At 49.2% G+C, this 16049-nt stretch overlaps 1 protein-coding gene and 1 long non-coding RNA gene across 2 annotated transcripts in view; both read right to left on the bottom strand.

Moving 5' to 3' along the window:
* The window catches only part of SEMA3C (semaphorin 3C), a 149707-nt gene that overhangs the window by 22372 nt on the left and 111286 nt on the right, over positions 1 to 16049 (bottom strand). The window contains exon 12 of the mRNA XM_082239640.1: positions 9372 to 9594. Coding sequence (XP_082095766.1) covers positions 9372 to 9594 — 223 coding nt within the window. The remainder of the gene's footprint in view (positions 1 to 9371; positions 9595 to 16049) is intronic.
* Positions 10903 to 13698, bottom strand: LOC309541802. The gene is made up of 3 exons (XR_014223948.1): positions 13333 to 13698; positions 12343 to 13170; positions 10903 to 11179 (listed from the first exon to the last, which is right to left on the bottom strand). It is a non-coding gene; the product is annotated as an uncharacterized lncRNA (long non-coding RNA).

The following is a 16049-nucleotide window of genomic DNA, read 5'->3' as shown; positions in this document are numbered from 1 at the left end:
TGATGAGCCTTTATTACGTAGTTGCCCCATTTCGCCACATCCCATTTCGCCACATGAGGTGAATTGATAAGATGCCTCTTTCCCCTGCTGCTGCCCCCCCCCCACACAAAGCCTTGCTTACTAGGGTTGCACACAGTAGTGCAATTCTGGTAGTTTTATTTTTCATTCCTTTCCTAATGAACTTGAGCATGCAATGGGCTTTTTCACCATCTGCCACACACTTTTGTAAAAGTTATCACTAATGCCCCGCCACATCCGAGGAAAAGCCTGCTTTGGCATGGGGAAAATGGTCTGATCAACTTGGTGAGCACTTGAACAGCACACTGTGAGTTGACATCTGCTAGACCGAGTATTTTTTAAACGGCTTCCACACAACGGCAAAAAGTGTGATTCACCTTTGTCCAGAGAATCACAGAGTGTCTGTCTGCATATGCTGGTGTCTCTCTGCTTTACTGTCTGATCTGTAAAATACACTTTTGCAGGGCCATGGTGAACATTTCTATTATAGCTTCACCACTTACTACATCCAGTGTCAAAAAATACTTTACACACTGTCAGAGCTGCTACCAGGTCCCAGCTCACATAGGACCACGCCACACAGCGTCCACTTTAAAAGAGTCTTTATTGAGTTACAGGTTTCATTTCCGAACTGCAGCGTGCAGCTCTACACCTTCTGCCCTAGGTCGGCGAAGACCCATCTGAGTCCCCGCCTCTTGCACACCAGCTTAATACCCTAGCCTTGCTCCACCTCCTTCGCCTCTCCCTACGTCTCTGGGTCCTTCTGCCCCCCTGGGACTCCTCCCTTCTACTCTCCTCTGACGCTGACCCCCCTGATCCTTCCGCTTCCTTTCGGCGGGCTTTGGGACCTGGCTCACTCTCCGGGCTGCTTACTGCTCCAGCTTCCGCTGCATTTGAACTTGGCGCGCGCGCCCAACTCTCTACTTTCCTCTTGACCGTTGCCTCGCTCTCTGAGGAGGGCGTGACCACCCCTGACTCGTGCCCTCCCTCCTGCTGACGGCCTCCGGAACCCGATGCCTGGCTGCCTTCCTCCCTGCTGCTCTCAGTCTTGAGCGTGGGTCCCGACTTCCAGCTGCTGCTCTCTGAATCTCCTCTGTTCCCTTCCTCCTGGGGTGTCCCCCCGGATCCCCCCCTTGCTCTGCTCACTGGGGCTCCCTTTTGGGAGTCCTCTGACTCACTGCTTAGGCTTGGAGATCTCGGGTCGTCATCATCACTCATTCTCCCTTCGGCTTCCTCCCCCTCGCTCTCTGTTTCCACCCTTCTCTGCGTCTCTGCTTCTGAACCCCTGACATCCATCCCCCCCTCGAAGCCCCCCCTTCCCCCCTCCCCGCTGTCAGGTGTGGGTGCTGGGTGCTCCATCATCATGGGAGGGAATGCTGGATACAGGTCGCTCCCCGTGGGTGGCCGCCAACTGAAGACCTCCGAGTCTTCCCCCTCGCGGTCGTCGACGTTGACTTGTTGCTCTTCCATCTCTGTACCGCCGTGCTCGAACCCGAGGTCCTCCCCGAACACGTCCATGTCAGTCTCTGCGTCGGTCGCTCGACCTGGCATCTCCAGCCACTTCCTGCGCCATTGCTCCTCTGGTCGATCGTCCCACCAATACGAGTTGCCTGATGCCGAACCTGCCGGTGAACCTTCTGGGGAACGGGTGCTCCGTGCGGGTTCCCCTTCTGAGTCGAAACCATGGAACGTGCTGGAAGAAAGTGTGGGTGTGAACAACCAGTCGTCGAAGAAGCTCGCTGGCATGGGTTTGTGTGGGAAGAGGGCATGAAACTCGTCCTTGAGCAGGGGTTCCTCCACAGCGTAGTCTGGTACCCAGCTATTGGCGCTGGCCCGGGTGCCCTCTCTGGCTAAGAGGTATTCGACTCCCTCCTCCCCCCATCTGGAGTCCAAAATCTCCGTGACCTCGTTGATGTGGTCCTGGTGCTTCACCCCCCGCGTCTCCGTCCGTTCCCGGAGCGGACTTGGCGCCGTCCCTGGCTCCTGGAACCTGTGAGGTGCCTTGTAGGGAGTGAGCACCGACCTGTGGAACACCGGATGCATTCTGGAACCCTCCGGCAGCGCCAGTCGGAAGGCTACCGGGTTGATCTGCGCTTCGACTTGGTACGGACCGATCTGCTTGTGCCCCAACTTCTTCTTGGCAAGTGACCTGGTCGGCACTGCGTGGGCTGCCAACCAGACCCAGTCTCCCACTTGGATCACTTCGCCAACCCGCCTGTGCTTGTCAGCTTGCACCTTGTAGGCGTGCTTAGCTAGCTCCAGCTGCCGTCTGAGTTGATCGTGGACCGCCTGCAGCTCTGACGCGAACGCGTCCGCCGTCTGTGGTTCTCCTTCCCCCACTCTCTCCAGTCCCGGGAAGGTTCTGGGATGCCTCCCATTGTTGGCAAAGAACGGCGTCACTCCTGTGGACACGTGCTTCGTGTTGTTGTAAGCGAACTCGGCTAGCGGCAGGTAATCCACCCACGTCGCAGGCTGTTGATTGGCATAGCATCTCAGGTACTGCTGCATGATGGCATTGACCCTCTCTGCTTGCCCGTTGGTCTGCGGGTGTCTTGCTGATGCCAGATTGACCTTGACATTTAGAAAACCCATCAGCTTCTGCCAGAAAGACGAGATGAACTGGCGTCCGCGGTCGGACAGGATAGACCGTGGCAGGCCATGCACTTTGAACACGTGATCTATGAACAGTTTGGCGGTTTGTTCCGCCGTGGCCACCTTCGCACACGGAATGAAATGTGCCATCTTGGTGAACAAGTCCACCACCACTAGCACAGCTGTCTTGCCTCTCGAGCTGGGTAAATCCGTCACAAAGTCCAGGGCCACCCTCTCCCACGGTTCAAACGGCGTTTGCAGCGGTTCTAACAGTCCCGCCGGTGGTCTGTGTACCGGCTTGGCCCTCTGGCAGGTGTCGCACCTCGCGACGTAGTCCGCGACCTCCCCTCTCAGCCTGGGCCACCAGAAGTCTCTCGCGACTAATTCCATCGTTTTCTCTGTGCCAAAGTGACCGGCCGTGGGTGCGTCGTGCAACTGTTGCAGTACCTTGGCGCGAAGGTCGTCTCCTGGTACATAGACAGCCCCTTTGCGTAGGAGCAAGCCGTCCCGCACCTGGAACTCGTCCGTGGTAGCCGTGCCTCTGAGCAGTTCCGCCATCTTGTCTTGTGCGAATGAGTCGTCCCGCAATGCACGTCGCACCGCATCCAGGTCTACTGTAGCTGAGGCACACGCCCACGCCGTCGGTGCGAAGATGTGCATGGCCGCCGCTGGCGTCACCTCTTCTAGGTATTGCGGTTTTCGGGACAGTGCATCCGCCATGATGTTGGTGTCGCCTGGGACGTACTCTATTCGGAAATTGAAGTCAGCAAAGAACTCCGCCCAACGTATCTGCCTCTGGTTCAGGAACTGAGCCGTGCGCCAGTGCTCCAGATTCTTGTGGTCCGTGCAGACCTGCACCGTGTGCTTGGCGCCGATTAGGAAGTGCCTCCACGCCTTGAAAGCTGCATGAATGGCTAGCAACTCCCTGTCCCAGATGGTGTAGTTCTGCTCCGACTTGCTGAGCTTTCTGGAGTAGAACGCTCCCGGCCGCCACACCCCCTGCGGGTCTCGCTGCAGCAGAACAGCTCCCACGGCTCTGTCTGACGCGTCTGTCTCTACCCTCAACGGTTTACTGGGGTCGATATGCAGCAGTTGCTTCTCCGATGCGAAGAGACGCTTGAGCGCTTGAAAGGACTGCTCCGCCTGCTCCGTCCAGATGAATTTCTTTTTTTTGGAGCTGAGCGTGTCCGTAATTGCTGCCGTCTGCATCGCGAACCCCTTGATAAACTTGCGATAGAAGTTGGCGAAGCCGACAAACCGCTGGACCTCCTTCCGGTTGCGCGGGCTCTTCCAATCCAATACCGCACGAACCTTGGTGCTGTCCATGGCTATCCCCTTGTCCGACAACTTGTATCCCAGGAAATCCACCTCCTTCGTGTCGAACTGGCACTTCTCCAGCTTGGCGTACAGTCTATGTTGTTGCAACCTGTTGAGCACCTCCCTCACGTCTCGGTCGTGAGCTTGCTGCGAGTCCGAGAAAATCAGGATGTCATCCAGGAAGCAGACGCATGTCTTGTAGAGGAGTCCCTCCAACACGTGATGCATAAAAGCTTGAAAACAGTGAGAGCCATTTTGTAATCCAAAGGGCATAACCCTGTACTCGTAGGTGCCCAGCGGTGTGAACATGGCCGTCTTCCACTCATCGCCCTCCCGCATGCGGATGAGATTGTACGCCCCTCGTAGGTCCAACTTGGTGAACACGCGTCCCTTGCGCACCGTCGCGAGGAGGTCGTCAATCCTGGGCATGGGGTAATCAGACGGTTTGGTCATCTGGTTCAAAAGGCGGTAGTCCACAACGAGTCTTTTTTGGGGCGTGTCTTTCTTTTTCACGAAGAAAACGGGACTGCCCCCCACTGCCTTGGACTCTCTGATGAAGCCACGCTCCAGGTTATGCTTGATGAACTGTTTGAGTTCCTGCATTTCATCTTCAGACATGGAGTATAGCCGCCCCTTCGGCAGCGTCGCCCCCGGTAGGAGGTCAATCTTGCAGTCATATGGCCGGTGAGGGGGTAGCTTGTCCGCCTCCTTCTCGCAGAAGACCTCCAAAAAGTTCGCGTATTTGTGGGGGACCGCTTGCAACGTTCCCAACTGCAGTTGTGATTCCTCCTCCTCTCCCTCCCGTCGGGGCAGGATGCAGTGTTCTGCGCAATAAGAGGAGCCGAAGATCAGTTGTCTCTGGTACCAAGCCAGTGTCGGACTGTGCCTGTCCAGCCAACTCATGCCCAACACAATGGGCGTGTCCGACAGTTGGGTGACATTAAAACTGATGACTTCCCTGTGGTTGCCAAGGCGCATCACCATTGGTGGCGTCTGCTTCACCACCTGCCCCCCTAGCAACTCTCTGCCATCCACTGTGACGACTTGCAGGGGCAGAGTGGCAGGCAATAGCTGTATAGCGTGCTGCTCCACAAAGCTCTGCGCTATAAAGTCTGCGTTGCTTCCAGAATCCACAGAAAGCGGCACTTCGATAGTGACGCCGTTGGGCAGCTGGAGAGACGCTGTGAGCTGCACCACTGGTTTGGGTGGGAGGGGATCCGTGGGTTGCAATATCGCTGGGGGCTGCTTCACAGATGCGTCTGGCTGGGCCCCAGTGCCTCCGTCTCCAGCCAGACATCGTCGTTTCCCTGCTGTGGTTCTCCTTGCTGCGTTGCTGCAGTCACCATTGCTGAGGCTGCAGTGTGCTTGTGGAGCCTCCGGGGACACTCCTTCGCCAAATGGCCTGGATCCTCGCAGATGTAACACTTCCTGTTCCCTCTAGGAGGCTTCGCTTTCACTGCTGCCGGTGCTAGGGCTCTGGCTGCTGACTGAGCCCTTGCACCTCCAACCTCCATCGGTTCCCCTCCCCCTCCTGGCGGAGGTGTGGATTGCGCACGCGCTGCTTCCCTCGGAACGAAAGAGAAACTTCTCGCTGCTTCGCGCCCTCCACGTCCTTCATCTCTGCACCATGGACGTTCTTCCAGCCTCACCCCCACAGTCAGCGCCCTTTGGACCACCTCCTGCGTGCTTCGGGGCCTCTCCCCCCTTGCAATTTCATCCTTAACCGCAGAACTTAGACCCTCCCAGAAGAGGTCTCTGACAGGGGGCGAATCCCGATCCCATTCTAAAGCACTGACCAGCGCAAAAAATCGGGCGTGATACTGCCGGACGCTCGCCCTCCCTTGTTTTAGTCCATGAATCTCCCGTCTGGCAAGATCCACATCAATAGTAGACAAAAAACACGCATCCATCGCTTTGATAAAGGCATCTGCATTCTGAAGCGCCGGATCTTTATCCCTCCACAAATTGCGCAGCCAGGCTTTGGCATCCCCATGCAAATGGGACAATATGAACCCCACCTTCTCTTCCTCATCTCTAAAGTCTTTTGCCAGCAGTTGCAGTGCGCACATTACGTCTGCTCTAAAATTAGGGTACTGTTGCAAAGTCCCATCGAAGTGAGCCACAAGCCCTCCTGCTCTCCGTGCCAATCCCACGCCCTCCGGTCTGGGTCCCGGTTGCCCTTGCTTAACAAGCATTTCAAACCTGGCGTGTAGGTCTCTGTAGGCGGCTGTAGTCTCCTCCTCCCGTTTCTTGGAAGCCAATACCTCTGAGGACAACTGGGTCACTGCCTCTTGCAGCGCGGAGATCCTCTGTTCTTCCGTCATCTTGCTAACCTTTGTGAGCTTGCTTACAGACACCCCTCTTCCTCCCCTAGCGGCTTCTGCTCCCGCTGCGAGGTTTCAGGTTTCTGAAGCTTTGAAGAGATGGGTCTTACTGTCAGAGCTGCTACCAGGTCCCAGCTCACATAGGACCACGCCACACAGCGTCCACTTTAAAAGAGTCTTTATTGAGTTACAGGTTTCATTTCCGAACTGCAGCGTGCAGCTCTACACCTTCTGCCCTAGGTCGGCGAAGACCCATCTGAGTCCCCGCCTCTTGCACACCAGCTTAATACCCTAGCCTTGCTCCACCTCCTTCGCCTCTCCCTACGTCTCTGGGTCCTTCTGCCCCCCTGGGACTCCTCCCTTCTACTCTCCTCTGACGCTGACCCCCCTGATCCTTCCGCTTCCTTTCGGCGGGCTTTGGGACCTGGCTCACTCTCCGGGCTGCTTACTGCTCCAGCTTCCGCTGCATTTGAACTTGGCGCGCGCGCCCAACTCTCTACTTTCCTCTTGACCGTTGCCTCGCTCTCTGAGGAGGGCGTGACCACCCCTGACTCGTGCCCTCCCTCCTGCTGACGGCCTCCGGAACCCGATGCCTGGCTGCCTTCCTCCCTGCTGCTCTCAGTCTTGAGCGTGGGTCCCGACTTCCAGCTGCTGCTCTCTGAATCTCCTCTGTTCCCTTCCTCCTGGGGTGTCCCCCCGGATCCCCCCCTTGCTCTGCTCACTGGGGCTCCCTTTTGGGAGTCCTCTGACTCACTGCTTAGGCTTGGAGATCTCGGGTCGTCATCATCACTCATTCTCCCTTCGGCTTCCTCCCCCTCGCTCTCTGTTTCCACCCTTCTCTGCGTCTCTGCTTCTGAACCCCTGACACACACCCTGTCTGCACAGTTCTCGGAGGGAGAAGTCACTCCTCTTCCTGCTGCACAGATGGACTCTGAGGCTGGAACTGAACATTTGAGTTTGTTGGTGCTGTGCCGAAACCTCAAAATTTCCTCAAAAGATTTATTCTCCTGCAAAAGATGCTTCTATTTTTCTCTTTCATTCTCAAGAGCACTTTTAAAGTTCTCTCAAATTCCTTCAGCATTTGGGGAAGTAGAGGATTGATCTTTCTTCATCATTGCAAGGTGGCCAAGGGTAGCATATGTTCCCCTGAATGGCTCTGTCTAACAAACCTCCACCTGCAGCTCTGCCCATGAGATTTATCTGCATGACTAGATCAAGTCCTAAAACTACATGGGAGGAGGTATTTCTGAACCTGGCAGGCAAACAACCTAGCTGGAAGAATGACTCACTTCTTAGACCGAGAGAGACAGAACTGGCAACATTTCTGTCCCGCTTCGTAACTTATCCATGCTGCCTCATGTCACCACGCTGCCAAGTCCCTCTTGCCCTTGCCAAAGGGATGCCGGGGCCTGTGCCACCAGCGATCAAGCCTGCCAGGATCACACAATGCACTTGTCAACACTCGTAAGAAGGAAATTTGACACAAATCTTTTAATTAACCCATGATCCCCATTCCTTTTGCTCGCTTGATTTTTGTTTGTGATTGCGTTCTCTAGCAAATCCCTTTAGTCCTATTGAAAACACAAAACACTGGAACAGAAGAAAAAAATGCCACACCCTTGGGCTTCATTTATTTTTCATCAGTTATTGTGTGCCACCCATGTTCATGACATCAGAGACATGGTTGGAGGTGACATGAGAGCCCTTTTGTGGCTGCTCCCTCCAAGGCTCCCTCCTCGTTGTCCTTCTGCCAGAAGACTAAGACCTTCCTACTCAGACACGTGTTTGAAAACTAGGTGCAGACTAAATATCTAATATAAATGAGATTACTTGACAAAAGCAAGTTCACACATCTCATTCAGCTTGTATACAAACTTAGGGTACATATGTAAGAGGCTTGTTTATAATTATATTTTGGAAATGATTTGTGTTCTTATATAGCTGCATTATTTTATACTTTTATACAAACATATTATAAAGTAGTTGTGTTCTGTGTTATAAATCAAGCACTGCTAGGAGTTGTTTCCTTTTTTTATCAATTAAAAAATTGGTGCGGCATGAGCAAATATTTATTCTGGAAGTGTGGTCCAGAGAAAAAAGTTTGAGAACCACTGCTTTACATAAATGACAGCAGCAACAATTTTAAGGAAGCAAAGCCAGAGAGAAGAGCAGGGACCTATGGAAAACACTTCCATTATCAGGCTGGACTGGAATATGGGTGGACCAGTTCAAAGAAAGAGGAGCCCTTTACTGGTGTCAGGGCAATAAGAGCTAGGGCTCTTCCCTGGCTACCAGCAATGCAAATCATGTCGGAGTGTGTGGCATCACACTGACAAGCCCCACAGACCTGAAATGGGACAGCTGTGTAATGAAAGTATAACATTTGTATAGACACCATAAGATTCTACTCTCAGCTGACCAGAGTATTGGCATGTTTGAACATTGGAAAGCGTAGTTGTTCCTGAAAGAAGATCAAGAATTTTCCAGGAGGCTACAGTGTGAAACTATGAGAACGCTGAGCTGGAATGCTGGTTTAAGATTTCTCCAGAGGTGACTATAGTATTAATCGGACTGTATTTTTAAGAAAAACAAATCCAAAGCCTTAAATATGAATACAACTTTAATTCAGAGCAGATGACAACAATCCCCCCTTTAAAAAACTTATTTTAAAACACTTTTAGGAGATCTATAGTATTGATTAAGAGATCTAAAGTAAGGGAGGATAACCTTCTAGGCCTCTTCATCTGGCATCCATAACTCTTCTCAGGCCACACCCTTCACTGGCCCTTGCTTTGCACCCTGATCCCCCCACCCCTGGCTGCAATGTGTCCTTAAATTCTGATTATGCCTGTTGTTTGACTGGATAGAGGATAGAGATGGATGGGTGTAGAAACTGCCTACTGCACAAAAGTGAAATTTGCATCCATTACTCTTCCCATTTTTGCCCCTGGCCCTAGCTATCATGAACAGGGAACACAGCCTTCATATTGACAAAAGCTCCCCTGACTACCGTATTGGTGGGGATCGCATCCATATAACAGCAAATTGGCAGTGGTTGATCCTGTTGTGCAAAACAGATGCCTGTAGATTACTAAAACAGCAGGTGTTTGTTTGTCCTACCTGTTCCAAGAAACAAGACGTGGTATTTCCCATCTGCCGCATTGACACGGTCGACAGCAATTTTTGTATATTTGTAGTCTGTTCCTGTGCGGATTATTAGTGGCCTCTTGTGAACCGGGTAGATGGGATTAAACATCAAGGGATGGTTCCTGATGAAGGTGACCACATCATCTGGAAACTCCTTGGTGGTCCGTATGTTGGGTGTGAAGGCTCCTCCAGGACACTGTAAAAGAGGCACTGGAAGTCATCACTCAGTAACTATACCAAGGACCTTTCAATTCCCAGTTCTTTTAAATACCCCCTGAATTGCAGAAATGTGCATTAATTCTCCTTTGTCCTTGGGATAAGGCAGGGAAATCTAAATCAATACGGGAGCATGAGTTGGCATTCAAGCGTTTCAAGGTGTACTTAAGCTTACTTCATCAAAATATGATTTCATTCCAGTGCCGTTAAAGCTGTGTTTGAAGAACCACTACTACAAAATTTCAGTGAATCCTAACACTGAATTTGTGAAGTTCCTGCAAACAATATATTTGTGGTGGGAAAACAAGCGACCTACTGCTAAATGATACTGACTTGTTCCAGTAAGAATATTAATTAACCTGATGTTGATGCCTATCAAAATGCCAATCTAGTCGTCATTTAATTTGACGGCTGCACATCCCTTTACATGGCTACTAATCACCCACAATAATGTATACTCAAAAGCCGGGATGGGGCCTTTAACTTGTCATTTGCTCCAGAATGGTACACCAGGACACATAACTGACCACAGATGTACACATGTAATGTACTGCAGCAATCTGTCACATGGATACCTTCACCCAAGTCTAGTTCTAGTACTAATGTACCGATTCTAATTGTACAAACAACTCTGATGGCTTATGGAGTGGTCTGCGTGTGCACAAATTACGTGAATGCAGAATGCAGTGCTGAAAGTTAGCTTGCAATAGCATTCAACAAGTTACTTCAGGCATACAGGTAGCTGGCTGAAATATGCTAAAACACTTTCCCACAAACAAGTCCCTCCCCCCCGCCCCCAGTGTAACCTCAACCCAATCCTGGCAAATCCCTGTCTGCTTTTTAATGAAATTACATCATTTTGGGGAATGGGCTGTTTCTAGCATCAGAAAAGGGAAGGAAAGGAAAGGACAGGATGGGACTGCTTGATGATTTATTCTGAGGTTTACTTATACTGCAAGGGCAGTGACAAATCTTAGTGCAGCTGCTCATCTGACTGAGTCTCAAACAGTGCGGTGACCAGGCCCGTCATAGCAAGGCTGCATTTTAATAGCTTTCTGTTACTGCTGTAAGAAGCGAATGATTGCAAGATATGTCAGCACTCACTGTAAAACCACAATACAGGCTAAAATGTCCTTGAAAGGCAATGTCAAAGTCAATACAGTTTAACACAGTTCTACATTTTGCTTGAGCAAATTATCTGATTGCCAACAGTTGATGAAACTGTAAACTTCCAAAATAAGAAAGAAAAGAAAGAAAGGCAAAAGAATAAAAACACAATCCTGTTAAGTATCAGATTGTCTTGTTTTTTTTCACCTGTTGTGAGGATTGGAGGTGCAGGTTCCTACATCCAAGGCCACAATTCTAGCTGCTGTTTTAGCATGCTACTTCTGACCCTCTGACTCCTTTCAACTGTTTCAGTATGAACTGGAACAGCCCAAGTAAACCCATCTTATTCACCTGATTTACACTCCACTTATTTCACAAAACCTTTCCTGGGCCATCATAGCCCCACGGACTCACTCATTACAATATGCTAGTGGCCTGGGAACTGCCACCAGTCTTTCCTGAACCACAGGGAAGAGATAGCCAATGTGGCACCCTCCAGCTGTAGTTCGACTACAACTCCCATCATCCCTGACCGCTGGTCCTGCTAGCTAGGGAGTTGTAGTCCAACAACAGCTGGGGACCCACACTGCCCTAGAACTAAACCTCAGTAGTAAAGGACATGTAGCTGTCCTAGGCTGGAGCAACTGCAACTATACAAATCACTGACAGCAGGGCTGGGAAAGATCTCTGCCATTCAGAATGCACAGCTATGACCAATGGTCTAACTCAGCTCTCCCTAACATGGTAATCTCCGGATGTTTTGGACTCCAGCTGCCATCATCCCTGATCATACAGCATGCTTGCAAGGGCTGGTGGGAACTGTAGTCCAAAACACCAGGGAAAGGCTATGTCTGGAGGAATGAGGGAGAGTCGTGGGAGTCGCCCATCCAAAATCCGCCCCCCTCCCGAAGATGACAGCTTAGACCCTGGATCATGGTGGTGAGACACTGAGGAGCAGTCTGAGGAAGGTGCTGCTGGTATCAGGGGGTTTGAGTGATCAAGGCGGGTCAGGAGAAGGAGGGCCTTTCAGGTTAGAGGCTGAGAGTCACAGTGTGAGTGCAGACTGAAGACAGAGGAGTCAGGGGTTGTCCTTGCTACAAAGCAGCAGGGCAGTCCAAGCCCTGTTGGCTCGCCTCCTCCTCTGACACCCCCCTCGAGGAGAGTCCTGCACGTTGCTGAGAAATGGGCCAGACAGGCTCATACTCTTGATGGAGCCTTTGTCTGCTTGGGAGGGATCCAGAGTGAGAGGCTAGAGGGGGGAGGGAGCAGGGGCCAGTGGTCAGTTTCAGCAATGATTTAGTTGGATTAAGATGTGTTGCTATTTTAGGTTAATAAAATGCTATTTGCATCCCATGCTTTCCTGCCCTGTGGATCACCTGGGCTCACTCGAGAGCTCCTTGACAGGCTAGTCTAACTCAACAGAAGGCAACTTCATTTATCCAACTTTTACTCTACTTTCACATTGAGGGACCAGAGCGGTACTGTACCCGATTCCCTCGAGACAAGTTCCAACAATGCTCAAGAGAGAAAAATCTGTTCCATCTATTTTATGCACACACAGAGAAACATCACAGTCCATGCCAGAAATGGCCAACTTATTGATCACATACATGATGTAAACAACATTATTAAATGTGATTCCTTGGCAGAATTATTTATACATTTGCCACGGGGCAATTAATGCACCAGGGAGACAAAATAAATGGGCCTCAGACCATGAAAAATGACCCGCCTCTTGTACTACTTCAAAGCTACACCTCTATTCTATTCAGTTTCCTAAATGCAGAATTAGAGACTGATTGATGTAGGAGTTCAGACTTGGTATGAAATAGAAGTAACTGTCCAATGGCAGACATAGACACAACGTAGAGTGTTCTAAGATGGTAGGACTTTAGTTGGTAAGTTGTCATCTCATGACTGAGTTATCTCATTCATGTCACAAGCGTCATGTTTGTGGAAAGTTAATATGCCAAGTTTCAGGTGTAGCTTTTTCCTGGTCCAGCTATTGTTCTGCATTTAGTGAGTTATGCACACAGAGGTGTGCAGGAAACATTCAGATATGCAATCCCTTATCTGCTGCATGGAGTACAATTCTAGGAGGACTTGAGTTACTACCTAATGCTTTATCTACACATATGGTTTGGCCGTAAACCGTTCATTTAGGACAGGGATAACTAATATGACGCTCTCCAGCTGTTATACTGCAGCTTCCACCATCCCTGACCATTAGTCATGCTGACTGCGCTGAGGAGCATTGGAGTCTAACAACATCTGGAGGACTCCTCTCTCTGATTGAGCTGAGCAAACTGGCTTTGCTATCTTCTTCCATAACAATTAATAATGGCTCAATTAGATCCTTTGGCAACAGGTTGATGCTTTGTTAATGTAAAGAAGAAAGTGCTCTTGTGAGCTTTCCAGAGGCTTCTGCTCACTGTAATAGAATGGTGAACTAGGCAAAGCAGTGGCGTAGCGTGGGTTGTCAGCACCCGGGGCAATGTAAGTAATTTGCGCCCCCTAACCCGTGGATTTTAGTAGGGGCAGAGAGCTGTGAGTGCGAGCGCCCCCCCGATGTTGTGCCCGGCCCCCCCTGCACCCCCCCACGCTACACCACTGAGGCAAAGCTCAGGCTGATTCGAGAAGCCAGCACCAACCTCCTAAGGTACTCATTTCAGCAACAGTTTTACGCGGATTTGAATATGTAACATATTCACTGGGCAAAAGCCAAGCCCTGCAGACTTGGCATTCCTGCAATACATACCAGTCATTGCAGATATTTCTTCCACGATTGAATACAAGTCAAAGGAAACATTAATGACGTAACATACTGGTTCATGCTGGGCTGGCGGCTGTGTTTTAAATCTTGTTAGTCAACTGGACTTTATACAAATAATGTCATAGAATACGTTATGAGACTTACATCATCCCTTGTGTAAGGGAATATTCTTTGCGTCCAGTGACTATATGACTGGTTCATTTCTTTAGGTATAGAAGAGTTTGCTGCCTCCAGATAGTGCTTATTTCAAAGTTGTTTTACGTTTGCAATAAGCCATTCTTTCTGCCAGTTAAGAAATGCAAAGCCAAATAATACAGGAACTCATCTCAGCTGTAACCGAATAACATCCCTTTCTCCTGCCAGTTTGCCCTGGGCATACCCACATGCTTTTCTTGGAGATGAATGCTATGTTGTAGTTCCTAGGAGAGGGCTGTTCTTCGAACTGAACAAATACGGGAATGTTTTATCCTCTTCCAAGCATGACCCCCTGCTTAAGATGTGACCACAGGAAAAGTACAGTGTTCTTAACCGTTAGTCTTCTGTCTGTCAAACGTAAGAACCAAACTGCATATCCTAAAACCTCACATAGCACAACCTTTCCCAGGCTGTACCACCTTGGAGGGTCATGGGTTTGAGCCCTGCGTTGGGCAAACGATTTCTGCACTGCAAGGCACTGGGCTAGATGATCTTTGTGGTCCCTTCCAACTCTACAATTCTATGAACCCAAGGCAGTATATTGCTAATAATGTCTGTGATATTGTGTCAGAAGCTGTTATTCTAATAGGATTACTCTATTTAAAATATTCATAGAGCACAAATGTAACTTTAACATGTAATATTGTTATGTATATTTGCTTTAAAATTGCTGATTTTATTCATATTTTGATAAATTCCACATCAATTTGTTTTACTTTTCCTGATTTTTAAAATGCATATTATACAGTGGTACCTCTGTTTACGAACTTAATCCATTCTGGAAGTCCGTTCTTAAACCAAAAGCGTTCTTAAACCAAGCCACACTTTCCTAATGAGGCCTCCTGCTGCCAGTGTCCTTCCACTGTTCGGATTCCATTCTTAAACCAAGGTAAAGTTCTCAAACCGGGGCACTATTTCCGGTTTTGCGGAGTTTGTAAACCGAATCGTTCTTAAACAGGACTGTTCTTAAACCGAGGTACCACTCTATATCTTTTCTAAGTAAACTGCTTATGGGTTTTTTGTTTTGTTAATGTTGTTGATTAAATAGTCTCTCAAACTTTTCAAATAAATAAACAAATGGATATGTGTTAATTATTTACTTGCATAAAAATGTCCCAACACACCAGTCCTAGGCACAGATACAGGTATGGTATACATACATAGTATCTAATTGTGTTCCATTACTTCTGAGCTCGGGAAGAGAGTGTATTTTAGAAACTATATTCTTTCATATAACTCAACTTTAACTTTTGCATATGGAACATCTGTCTTTTTCTGGAAGCATTTGAACACTCCCAGGCCCACTAAACTTCCTTGCAAAAGGAGTAACTTGATTTGTATATCCCAAGAATACTATTAAAATAATGAACCTCTGAAATGCAAGCTATTCGTTACTATGATCCTTCATTCACCTTTTATCTGTTAAAAATGGCTTAAAGTGTAACCTGCATTCATCTTTATGTAAAGCCGCATTGATATGCTTGGCGCTAAAGGGAATTCCATTTCACTTGTGTCTAGTACTGTTCGCCGTCGAAAACCCCAGATGCAGGAACCGGATCTGTCTAAGCTAATCAAATTATTTTAATCATCAGTGCCATTAACAGCCATTACGCTTCGGTTACAAGTTTATCAGCAAAGCTCTCATTGCTAATCAGCAGAGTAACTGATCTTTGCTAACAAGGCTGCTGCACTTTCTCTATCTGAAATCACTGAAATGTTATTGTAAGTTCCCCTAGGACCAAGAAAAAGGAAGACAGGATATTGAGGAATAAATTGGCCATGACCTTAGTCGAGAGCTGCAATGTCATTCATTTGCTGCTTAAGGAAAACCAGTGTAAGCTATTACCTTCTCCTGTATCTTGGGAAACTGCAGTACATATGAGGTTGCCCTCTGAACACTGATCCATTTAACCCAGCGCTACTTCAACTGGCAGTGGCTCTCCATCTTCTCAGGCAGATCTCTGAGCCAACCTAGCCATCACAATGAATGGTGCTATCCTAAGAAAGCTTGTGGAGATTTGAGTCTTACAGAGTTGGCCTTGCATAGGATTTCAGTCTGAAAGATGGAGACTGAACTGCAGGCCCTACTGCTGAGCTCCTGGCTGTTGTCACCACTGTGTCTGAACATGTAATTATTTCCTATGTGCAAGGAGGAAAGCGGAAGTAGCTGGCTGGCTGGCTGTGGCCAGGAGAAAGTGCGAAATGAAGGTAGGGGAGCCTCAGCCTCCGGGGATGAGTGTCTCTTTCCGGCCCTTGACACCACACCCCTCATTGGCATTGCTTGGCACTCTCCTCAGGCGCAACCTGGTTGCAATGTGTACTTGACCTCTGATAATGAATCATAGAATCATAGAATCATA

The sequence above is a fragment of the Podarcis vaucheri genome (assembly GCF_965113315.1).
Source record: "Podarcis vaucheri genome assembly, chromosome: 10".
Classification (NCBI taxonomy): Eukaryota; Metazoa; Chordata; class Lepidosauria; order Squamata; family Lacertidae; genus Podarcis; species Podarcis vaucheri.
This window is presented reverse-complemented; position numbering and strand designations above follow the sequence as displayed.